General features: G+C 36.9%; 1 protein-coding gene across 1 annotated transcript in view; it reads right to left on the bottom strand.

Moving 5' to 3' along the window:
- Positions 1-4,904: 4,904 nt before the first annotated feature.
- Positions 4,905-12,806, bottom strand: part of LOC306871356 (integrin alpha-11-like) — a gene marked incomplete at its 5' end in the record, with an annotated part of 53,638 nt that continues 45,736 nt past the window's right edge. Inside the window, 9 exons of the mRNA XM_079419207.1 lie at positions 4,905-6,219; positions 6,333-6,446; positions 7,143-7,238; positions 8,218-8,328; positions 8,764-8,847; positions 9,389-9,502; positions 9,593-9,683; positions 9,774-9,857; positions 10,339-10,415. Of these exons, the coding sequence (XP_079275333.1) occupies positions 6,142-6,219; positions 6,333-6,446; positions 7,143-7,238; positions 8,218-8,328; positions 8,764-8,847; positions 9,389-9,502; positions 9,593-9,683; positions 9,774-9,857; positions 10,339-10,415 (849 nt within the window). The 3' untranslated portion in view covers positions 4,905-6,141. The remainder of the gene's footprint in view (positions 6,220-6,332; positions 6,447-7,142; positions 7,239-8,217; positions 8,329-8,763; positions 8,848-9,388; positions 9,503-9,592; positions 9,684-9,773; positions 9,858-10,338; positions 10,416-12,806) is intronic.

The raw sequence follows: 12,806 nt of genomic DNA on the forward strand, positions 1-12,806 counted from the left end.
AAGGGGACTTATTATGCAAAAATCACTTTTATAAGGTGTTTGAACACAGTTGTGTGGCTGCAGTGTGTTAAAACAACCAGCCTATAATGGTAAAAATCCACCCATTAATTTTTTTATAATCTAAAAAAGTCATAAACAGTCTCTCCAAACGAGCTGTTTCAGATTCTCCCTCCCTCTTTTTCACCACGTCACCGAGGTGAAAAAGTCCTGCCGCCTGAGTGAGAAGCTGCGGCCGCCTCCGCCATTACTGATTACTTGCTGTAGCTGCTGGAGATATACAATGTCAGCGCCAAAGAGGCATTTCAAGTGTTGTGTTTTGGGATGCACTAACGAACATAGGAGTCTTCATAGACTCCCTCCATCTGAGCCGCTGAGGACACTGTGGTCAAGTTTCATTGTCTAAAGAAATGTACTGGAAAAAATCTGTAAAGTCCCCAATACGTGTAGGGATCAATACCAACACACAAAGGTGTAAAATACTTGAGTAATTTTACTTGATTACTTAAGTATTATTTTGGGGGATTTTTACTTTATTCAAGTACAGCTTAAACTGACTACTTGTACTTTTGCTTGATTACATTTCTGAAGAAAAAACTACTTTTTACTCCTTACAATTTTATTTCAACTTAAAAAGTGTTACATTTAAATTTTAGCTTATGCACATTAAATATGGTAAACGGAAGTTAAAAAGTTATGACTACGTCAGTTATGACTTTCATCAGGTAAATATCCGGGTTCAAATGTTCACCATCAAATCTGAGGAAGCATGTTGAGGTAGCAAAGTTGTGTTTTCCCCAAAAAAAGTTTATTCATTATTCTTTCTGTTTTTATAGAGCCATAAGCTGTGTAATATATTGTCTGAATGCACAAGATTGAGTGCAAATAAAATCAGTGATGAAAATTTAAATATAATTAATATTTTTTGGGGAATTATTATTCTTTTATTAAATGTTACAAATCTCCAAAAAAGTGTTTAAATGAACATTGTATGTTTACTTAATTGTAATTCATGTTGTGATGCTCTTACCAGGTAATGGATAAGTTGTATCAATAATATTGATACAACTTAAGACCAGGACACCGAGATGAGCGCCAGAGACAGATCCCCAGTGAGGACCCCGCCACTTAGACAGCCATCGGGAAAAGACCACTGGAAACAGTTGAGCCCTTACAATCTGACTTTGCTGCAGTTGGAATTGAATTGGTTCGTTTGACCAGAGGAGAACTGGCCCCCGACTGAGCCTGATTTCTACCAAGGTTTTTTTCTCCATTCTGTCACCGATGGAGTTTTGGTTCCTTGCCGCTGTCGCCTCTGGCTTGTTTAGTTAGGGACACTTCATTTCCAGCGATATCGTCGACCTGATTGCACAGACACTATTTAAACTGAACTGAGCTGGATGATGACATCACTGAATTCAATAATGAAATGCCTTTAACTGAAAATCTTTTTTTAATCTTTTCATTTTACATTATTGACACACTATTTTCCTTTTTTGATATTGTGCAGTTGCTTTGACACAATTTACATTGTTAAAAGCGCTATATAAATAAAGGTGACTTGACTTAATATGCCATTATGTGACACATGGAGTAGGAATTTTGACTCTCAATGAATAATAAAAAAAATCTTAATAATTACATGATTTGCTCATTAATTCATATAATTAGTCACTAATAATTATGTAGCAATATTTGCTGAGAAAAACCCAACTAAAAATGCCCCAAATAAACAATTAAAATATTAATGATCCTTTTAGACAGTGACATAGACAACACACAAAAAAGTGGCCTTTCAAAACGTTAATGTTGTATGTTTTAATTCTATGACTCTCCTCATTAATTCAGGCCATTCTTGCATTCTGTCTGGAATATGTTTCTAACCTCTTCATCACACTGTTATTAAAAGTGATAGTTCACCCAAAAATTAAGATTCTCATGTCATCCCAGATGTTTATGACTTTCTTTCTTTAGATGAACACAAGCAAAGATTTTTAGTCTGTGTAATGCGAGGGGACAGGACCACTTAGGAAACAATACAAAGTGAACACGACGGTCAAGTTTAAAATATTGATTCATTAACAGGGGTTGTATGAGTTACTGTCATATTCACTTTGTTTTGAAGTGTAATTTTTGGATGTCCCATACTTGTCTTATAAGAAGAGAGATTATTTAGTTTAGATGATTCAGATCTTAGTTTGTGTTCATCTGATAAATAAAAGTCATATATATATATATATATATATATATATATGTGTGTATATATATATATATATATATATATATATATATATATATACAGTGCCCTCCATAAGTATTGGAACAGTAAAGACAAAATTTCTCTGTTGGCTGTGGAGTCAAGACATTTGCAAATATGATTAAAAGATGAATATGAGACAAGAATGTCACATTTTATTATTAGCCGTTTCAACACATATATGTTTTACCAAATAAAAAAGAACAGCACTTTTAGAGTTCATCCCACTCATTGATGTGAGCATGAGTATTGGGACAGTTGAACATAAGGCAGATATAAAAGATTAAAAGCTATTATTTAGTTGCAGATCCCTTGCACACAATCACAGCAGTGAGTCTGTGACCCATAGACATCACCAGACTCTTGGTCTCATCCTTTGAAATGCTTTTCCCAGCCTTTAATGCAGCCAATTCCAGTGTTGCTTGTTTTGGGGAGTTTCTGCCTTTACTCTCCTCTCCAGCTGGTGAAATTCATGTTCAGTCGGATTTAAATCTGGAGATTGACTTGGGCAATCTAAGACTTTCCATTTCTTTGCCCTTATAAATTCCTTGAACTGGCAGGGTGTTTTGAGTCATTGTCCTGATGCAATATGAAGCACTTCCCAATGAATCTGGTGGCATTTTCTTGAATATTGGTAGGCAAGATGGTTTTGTACCCTTCCAAATTCATTCTGCTACTGTCATCATACATTAAGTCATCAGTAAAGTTGAGAGGGCCTGTTCCAGAGGAAGCCATGCATGCCCATGCCATGACACCACCTCCACCATGCTTTACAGATGAGGCTGTATGCTTGGGATCATTGCAGTTCCCTTTTTCTTCTCCACATTTTTGCTTTCCCATCACTTAGATAAAGGTTAATCTTTGTCTCATCGGTCCATAAACACAGTTCCAAAACTCTTCTGGCTCACCTTTGTGCTTTTTTGCAAACTCTAATCTTGCCTTTCTATTTTTGGTGCTGGTCAGAGGTTTGCATCTTGCTGTGTAGCATCTGTAATTCTGTGTCAAAGTCTCCTGAGGACAGTAAATTGTCAGAGCATCACCCCAGCTTTCTTTTAGGGTTCATTTTCACAGCTTTTATGATTTGTCTGTAATCAACTACTGTTGTTTTCTCAGCTGATCAGGTGGTTATTGGTTGCTGGTGTCACTGGTGGTTTCCAAACTCTTGGTTTCTCCATGTCCTTTGTTTTTGCTAGAGCTCTAACTGACTTCCTCTTTTCTTTTAGCATCCAAATTGCTTGCTTTTCTCTCAAAGTCAGCTCCCTCATCTTCATCCTGGTTTGTGTGTCATCATCGAATGCAAGATTCAGAATACAGAAGTAATGGATATAACTGATACGACACATTCCCTGCTTTTAATATCTGAAGAATTAATGCAACAGGAGACAGCTGATCACTTAGAAAGACCTGTGAGGCAACTGTTCAATACTTATGCTCACATCAGATAGAGGGATGAAACTCTAAAAGTACTGAACTTCTTAGCTGGTAAAACATCTCTGTGTTGAATCACCCAATAATAAAATGTGACATTCTGTAGTTTTGTCTCATATTCATCTTTTAATCATATTTGTAAATGTCTTGACTCCACAGCCAACACACCAGTTTTTTCTTTACTGTTCCAATACTTTTGGAGGGCACGTGGTGAACGCACTGGCACCGTTGTACTTTGGCTGCCGTCGCATCATCCAGGTGGATGCTGCACACTGGTGGTGGTTGAGGAGAGACCCCCCACGTGATTGTAAAGCGCTTTAGGTGTACAGCAATACACAATAAAGCGCTATATAAATGCATCATTCATTCATATATATATATATATATATATATATATATATATGGGATGGCATGAGGGTGGAAAGGATGGAGTTTCCATTTAATCCCTTTCCCAGCAATTTTTTTTGTGTGTGTATTCCGCCGTGCTGCATTTTAATTGTTATAGCTGCACTAGATATGTGTGTTTGACCTGTGCCATTGCATTTTGTTTCGTTTTCTCCCTTCAACCAAACTTCTGGATGTCTGTCAGAAAAAAAAGTACTTCTACTTTAATACTTGAGTACAATTTAAAGTAGTACCTTTTTACTTTTACTCAAGTATGTTTTTGGCCAGATAGCTACTTGTACTTTTAATTGAGTAAAATTTTCACTGAGTATCTTTACTTTCACTTGTGTAAAACATTTTTTGTACTTTTTAGACCTCTGCCAACACTTCGTGTGCGAACGTCTGCTCCAGACAAAGTACCACGCGTTTGTTTTCCAAATTGCCCTTCTGAAAGAGCTTCTTGGCACTCTGTAAGGCTAATGATGCTAAAGCTACTATTGTCTATGTCTGTTTTCACTGTGTCTTCATGAATGATCGTGAATAGGAATGTGGTAGTTAAGAAGCTCTTGAAGCTTCGCCTTCTTCTTTGGGAGCACCAGCTCATTTGCATTAAAGCAACATACTCAAATACAGAGCGTTTTGGCTCACACCCTAAAAGTGGCAACTTTAACAAGCTATAAAAAATTATCTGTGGGGTATTTTGAGCTAAAACTTCACATACACACTCTGGGGATATCAGAGACTTATTTTACATCTTGTAAAAAGGAGCATAATAGGTCCCCTTTAAGCATTTAAGAGCTATCATTCTTTGTCATTTATAAACACTCATTCTTTTTCCAAATTCTTTATTTAGATATTTATTTTTTATTCTTGGACAGGTATATTTACACATATATATGATAAAGCATTGGAGAATAGGGATCCCTGACTACAATACATCTGCAAATTATAAGGATGTTTCATAGCATTGTAAACTCTTAACATCATTTGATGTTAGGGCACATTTGAACAATATTCTAAATAATTGAAATGAATCATCAGTCTGGATGATGTACTGTACAGTAAGCATACCCTTTCTCAAAGGCTACTTGTTGAGGTGTGAAGCATATTTGAGGATGTGCTGCTCAATCATGGAAGTTTAACTGGGGCTGATGTCTCACTAGAGATGCACTACAATGCCACAATCCTCATGAAAGCAAACAATTGAAATGCGTGTAACAAAGATAGCCTGTATATTTACAAAATTCAAGTTTGTATCACTACAATATAAAAAGTGCATCAATATATATATATAAAAAAAAGTAAAATAGTAAATGTCCACCTCTATTGTTATTCGAGACTGAAGAATGAGCATAAAGAAAAACATAAAATGTTGATGTATAATTATTTAGAGTATTAGAGGAGAATAAGTCTTTACAAAATTGTAGTAAAGTCCACAACAGTTCATTTTCTGTTCAATAAATTATGGCCACTGCAAAAAACAGAGCTACATACTCCAGTGCCTAATATTACATTACATATAATAATGACGGGCATTACAATAAATTGAGCTAACTTGTGCACTTTTTTCCCTCCAAAATGTCCCTTTTTTCCAGATGTCCAAGAAGAAGCACCAGAAAACATGGCTGTTTTATAGAGTTACAGCCCTTTGAGGTTTCTCTTGTATATTTTCAGAGTCAGACATTAGAATTGACCAAGGATCAAATGCAAATTACTGCGTTTCCAAAGACCATGTGAAAAAAGCTCTCTTTTTGAATGCATCTTCTCAGTGTCTGTCAGAAGACTGTCCTCAACATATCATCTGAGGGTTTTGATCTGGAGTGAGAAGTGAGATGGAGACCCATCTGCAGGGTCGGCTCAGTAAGCAGTGCAGGCATGGTGAGCCTCATTGCAGTGTTTTTCATGGTTGAACAACAGGTCGTCCAGTGCACAGAGCAAATCCCTCTCCTTTCTTCATTGCCTCAAGTCCTGTTTTTCTCTCTTTCTCCCTTTCTCTCTATTTCAGAGACGTCAAATGTTGCTGTTGGTTGGTCCCTGAGATGTAGGCCTGCCTGAACCCTCTTAAGCAGCCTGCGTTATCGCTCTTCCATCATCTTGCCATTAGCCTCATTCTCAGTCTCCTCACGCCTTTTCTGCCTTTGGAAAAACCCTAACTATTGGAGTGAAAAAATAATAATAACAATAATTAAGATTTACTCTGTCCATCCTTACATCCATCCATCCATCCATGCTTCTGTGCATGCTTAAAAAAATCAGGACACATTACCTTCCAAAGTGCCAAAATGAGAAGTGAGAGGAGTAACAGGCCTCCAAGTGTGCTGCCTATGATAATCCAGATGGGAACACGGTAATCCTCCTCTTTCCTGATCTCTAGGATTATCTGAAAAAAAATACACATACAAAAGAAAAATATGACAAGCTATACTGCTTTATCTTTGATCTTCATATAGCTGCTTGTGGAATGAATGTTGGGTTCCTCAGAGCTCTTTTCTCTCTATATCTTGGTACTGGTTTTCTGTTCTAAACAAGTTGTCACATTTCATGTTTCATCTGCTGCAGCTGAACTCAGATTTCCTAATGTTAGTATTTATGTCTATTTTCTGTCCTGCCTACAGATGGCAGCACCACACAACAACATGGAAGAGAACAGAAGTCAACTGTGCTGCTGGTCCTTTCGGTCCCCTTGGCTCCAGGTTCTTTTACTGTGGTGAAACAACACAGCATCTCACCAGAAGACACTGATGTTTAAAGGGAAGGTTCTGGCACGAGAAAACCAGAGCGCTTGATTGCATGAAGTCAAATATTCAGTAATGTTAGCATAAAGACATTTATATTATATGCTTGTGTACAATTGTTATTAAATCTTTCTGACAGATGAATGAAAACACATCATTTGTCAATGTTTTAGTCTCTCAAAATTGCCAAGGATGGAAAAGAAAACAGCAACTTCTCATACTAACCACATTTTCAAAAATTCAGTCATGGATTTGTTTTAACCTAGTCTAAAAATGTTTTCCAGCAATGTTTCTGTAATGTGGCTTTCTGTAAATGCTGATGTGTATAGAGGGTGACTCACATGTCTGACCGGCCTCTCTTCAGGCAGAAACACAGGGCTGGATGGGTTCAGTTCCAGTGAGGCCGTCGTCACCAGCTCCAGGGTTTTGAACTTCAGCTGCCCGTGACAAGAAAAACAGTTTTCAGTTTCTCTGACAGATGCTTACTCCAGTGGATGGGAGAAATGTGGGAGAGAGCAAGCACTAAAGCTGAGAAGCTAGAGAAGTGGTAGAAAACGTCTGACCTTAGATACAAAATATCAAACTAAGTGGACACTGCAAACAAATGATGCTTCACTCAAATTAAAATGTAACTTCACATGGTAACATTTTAATTTAACAATCCGCTTTGGATTTAACTTTGTAACTACATACCAACTACCAGTCATTACAGTATTAGTAGACTGTCTAATGTAGACTATTAGTAGACTGAGTAACTATATGCAAGTAACTGTCAAATGTGTGTCAACTGATTCTACTAACCTTAACCTAAATGTCTTCTAATACTCTGAGCTAGTTATCATTTACAGTAGCTGCAAAGTTACTTGTAGTTATAGATGTCTAAAGTGGACTATCGAAATAAAGTGTAACCCCTTCACTTTTTGAGCTTTATTAGTTATGGACATGCTTCATTAACATTTGACAACCACAAATTTTACAAATAATATTTCATACTTTCAAACGATATATCTATTGTCTAAGCAAAACTTATTCTTGTGAAATGTTGCGTTGAAATGTTGAAATGAGTGTTTTTTTCCCTTTAAAAATAAATGCCACCTGCTTTGACTTTTTACTTCAGACATTTAACATTTTGGATGTGGATTAAGTGTCCAAATTACTTTCTGGTGTCACTGTAAATTCAAAGCATGTCCTTTTTTTGTTTGTTTTTGAGCAAGAGAAAAAAGAAATGAAGTACAAAATGTAAACAAAACCGGATTATAGTATGTCTATAATCTAATAATTTGCATTGTTTTTTTTGGGAGATCCTCCTCTTGACCAAAGCCTTCATGTTGTGTGTGAACACTATGCCCTGATTACAAGTTCTTTCCACAATATACTTCTTCATCTGAATGTTATGGCAAAGTCGCAGCTACTCACCGCATGCAGTGCATCAGTACAGAGGGATCCACCAATTTTCACACTGACATCTCTGTAGGAAGGTAGGTTGACAGTACACTGCACTGGCACCGTCAGGGTGTTGGAGTAGTTCTGTGCAAAGGAGCAAGGAACATTTCTCTCACAAACAGACAATCTTACTGATGGAACCCAGCTGCTTGTGGTGGGAATCTGATGTGCATTAGAGTTGCATTACAAAACTCTCTACCTCAGACATACAAGAATCTTCAAAAACACAATATGGTTGAAGATTAACTAGATTTACCAATAATTTATGACACAATTTATTAAACTCAAGTGGCTTTAAAGAGAGAGTACAAATCCAACTATTTTTCAGAGAAGTGCTTTGCTGTTGCGCATTAAATCAACATCTCATATCTGAAAGCCCCTAAATCAGGCAAACTATAAAGCACAATAACAACACAAGCCAGACTTTTATGAAGTGCTAAAGTGCAAGTCTGAAATGTGGCACACATTTTGTCTGTGATAACAGGCAGACACTTTAAGCCTGTAAAGACAGGGTCTTACCAGTCTTGATGTTCGTGAGAGGTCCTCTGGAGATGCCCGACTGTGTGCCACATGCTGAGGGGGGATACAATGGCTTCCACCTACCTGATGGAAAAAAAAGCCAATAAGCACTATTAATACAAAAAATTAATACAATTTCATTCCTGTAGCTCAAACAGTAGAGCGTGATGCTAGCAATGCCAAGGTAATGGGTTCTACTCCCAGAGAATGCATGAACTGATAAAATGTATATCTTGAATGATATGTGCAGTAAGACACTTTAAAAGTTCCACCAAATGCATAAATTTAACTGTAAAAATCTGTTTAAAACTATTTGAATAATTAGAATATTTAGATTTAAGTAATCGACACATGACAAATGAAAACAAAATGTGTTTTAAAATCGACTTGAAATATAAAACATGTTTGATATCATCCGAATGGATGTAATCATAGTCTGAAGCTAAAAAAAATGTAAATCTCTAAACTCAAATCGTCAAACTGGCTCTGACTTTCGGCAACTAGCACTGACTCATCTAGACTGTAAATCAGGCAAACGTTTTAAAAATATTTTTGGAAATCTAAGGCAAATTGTAATAACAAGTACAGTAAAACTACAAGCCTACAGAACTTGTGCCCTCCTCACCTGGTCAATATGGAAATCTCTGATCTGCAGAAGTTGATTGCCATTTTTCGTGACCTCAGGGATTGCAATGTACAGTTGCAAATCTTGGATTGGAAAATAACCAAGGTTCTGGATCTGTGATGTATCGAGAAAACATGTTTGGTTAGTTCGAAACATGAGGGCCCTCCTCTCTTTAATTATAGATAGCAAGGAAGTTGACTTCACCTGAAAGGTAAAGTTGAACGGAGGGTTGAAATCACTAGGTTCCTCTAGGGAGAGGTCAGGTTTAAGCTCGTATCGGGTAGGGTAAAAATCCCTAAGAGAATCAAAGTGTATTGTAACTATTCCAACTTCCACAATCACACATATTGATTAGAGCATTCAAACAAACACACATCTATCTCACCTTGTGAAGAGCAGATCAGCTTCGTATTTCAGAGTGTAGAAAATGTCATTAATGTTATCGTGTAGGACAACTTCCTCGCCCTCACTGCAGAGACATAAGAATAGGCATGAGAAACCTCCCAGGCAGTTATGCTCACCCTGTGAGACACTTGGCTGCATATATCAGGAGTTTAACATTCCAGCTCAGGCATCGTCGGTGTCCAGGATCCTTTTCCCTCAAGAGTTTCATAACATACCAAACCATCAGCAATGTTCTAGACACTTTAACTGAGACCACATCTAGCAGATTTCAATGCAGTCATTTAGTCATTCAGTGATCAATGTGTATTTGTGTTGTTGTTTTTGATTTGTGCTCCACAGGATAAAACTGTGCTCCAAAAATACGTTTTTAAGCAAATCAATTTCTTCTGAATTTTTCTGAATCTTATAATCATGTTTTGTAATCGTAAGATTTAAAAATTAAATAAAAATCACAGTTTTTCAATTTCATCTATATTCTTAATTGCTTTGTACACATATTTATCATATCCAAACATTTACAACATCTCAGACAAAGTATGTCCTACCTGCTAACCTCCAACATGATGCGTACGTGATCCAGCAGCACAGAGTGACTGAATTCAAATTCCAAACGAAATGTTACCTGGGGAGTCAGAAGCAGAGTAATGTTTAATCAAAGCATGTTTGTGACTTCTTATAATTTCTTGAATGATACTTTCTAGTTTTTCTTTCATCCATTCTAACTTCACACACGCTCAAACATTAGCTCATCCCTAGATTTTGGATTCCTTGCCTCCAAAATTCTAATTTATATCCTGATCACATCCAAAACTTACATTTTTAAAGATAAACCAATATTTTCCAGGGCAAACAGCCTGTCGGGATTTACAGGAATAACACGAACAGGCCAAGACCCTTGACGCTAGTCTGCCTCTAGCCATTTTCTACAGACCAATAACATCATTTGTGTAGAAAAAGAGGCTTCATCCACTGCTGCTGGCTATTCTCTGAGCACGTCTAACCACCACATGAGGTATTAACTTCCATATCCTGTATATACATCACTTCATTGTGACAAAACACAGATACAGATGATATACAGACTCTCCCAATGAACATCTGCCTCAGTTCATGGAGCAACGGCTCTAGCCACCACTTCAGTGGTAATCCAAGTCTCCATGCAGTTTACGAAATTAATACTTGTCTTTTTCTTTTGTTATTTGATAATATACTGTAAGTCTGATCAAATGAAAGCATTCGTCTTTGTGTCATTTCAAAATTGTTGGACTTTATGTCTAAAAGAAGATAATTTGAAGAATGTTTCAACTGTTCCTCAATACAATGGAGATCTCAGTGAGGTCTTAAACAACATGGTACCCAAAACAATAAATATTGTCCTTTGCATTCAGCAGAAAAAGAAACTCGTACAGGTTTGGAATGACATGTAAACAATGACAGAATGTTCATTTTTGGGTGAACTATCCCTTTAAAGCACAAGAGCTGCCTTTTAGTTTTATTCTTGCTTAGAGAAATGGAAGCCTTTGGACACAGCTATAACTACGTGGGCAAACTCCTCATTCCCCCCTTGACGAGTAGTGGCACAAAGCAGCATGGAAAATCCTTTTTACATTCTCTCCTCCTGAGTTCTCCTCCTTTTATTCCACTTTCGCCCCATCACATACTGTTCTGAGCTGAACCAGGCTCCCAAGTGGGCCAATAAAATCTCTTCCTGTAGCCACAAGTGTAGCTCCAATGACCCCCAAACCTCAAGAAAATGAATCAGGACTCTGTGAGAAGCTGCTGACCCATTTACTATCAAAGCATTGCCCTCGCACAGGACAGACTTCTGTGGTCCAGGCCGTGTGATTGATGGGCTTTGCTCTGTATGGACGTAGTAACCGTATGGTAACAGTATTCTTGAAATACATTCTTGCCTCATGTTTTCTTTTTCTGGAGATGCCTGAACACAAGCTTAAGGGTCAGCAGAAAAAAAGGACACAAAGTGAATCATTCTGTAACTTCAGGGTGCTGGTGACCTCGTGAGTATGTTTATGACCCGTGGAACATTCCAGATGTAAAAAATTGGTATTTCTGTGATAGATCCTGACAGTTCTGCAGATGGGTAATTGAGAAAGTCTATATATAGTTTTTGACTGTGTTGTCCAATATGTTTGTGAAAGCAAGGCTTTCTAGAGCACAGACGGCTACTGTATATAAATCCCTCATTCATTGATTCATTCATTCACGGCTAGTGCTGTCCCTGGAGTAACCTCTAAAGGTCTAGTGTTGCTGAACATGGCAATAAAACATCTTTTAGGATTATACAATACATAATTCTGCATATATGATAATATGCAGTGCACATCGGCTGGAGTGCAGTATGCTAAAAGCATTAGTTACTAAATTACATTTGACTTGGTTCAGGCTCCTAAAAAACATCACACCAACCATATATTTAGACAGACATTTATTCTTTACATACGTTTCAAAAGCTTGTTTTAATAAATACTTTACTTTTGATTAATTGATTTAAATTTAATGACATTTTAATTGCTCCAAAATATTTCAATTTCAAATAAATTCTGTTTTTTTATCAAAGAATCCTGAAAAAAAGTGTCATTGTTTCCACAAAACTATTAAGCAGCACAACTGTTTTCCACATGTGGCATTAATCATGTGACACTGAAGACTGGAGCAATGCCTGCTGAAAATTAAGCTTTGCATCACAGGAACTTTAAGATATTTGAATCTTATAATAGAAAACAGTTATTTAAAATTGTATTTAATGCCATTTTTACTGTATTTTTGATCAAATAAATGCAGTCTTTGTAAGCATTAAAGACTTCTTTAAAAACATTCAAAACTTCTCCAAACAAAAACTTCTGATCAGTTGTGTAGTTACAGTAACCTCACTGGAGAACTAATTTGGCACAAAAAGTCAATATTGGTGCAAGAGTGAATATACAGTTATTTTGGGCTACAGCTTTCTGATATGGTTCAGTGTAAATGCATAAATGTGGCAATAACAACTCAC

The sequence above is a fragment of the Barbus barbus genome (assembly GCF_936440315.1).
Source record: "Barbus barbus genome assembly, chromosome: 1".
Lineage (NCBI taxonomy): Eukaryota > Metazoa > Chordata > Actinopteri > Cypriniformes > Cyprinidae > Barbus > Barbus barbus.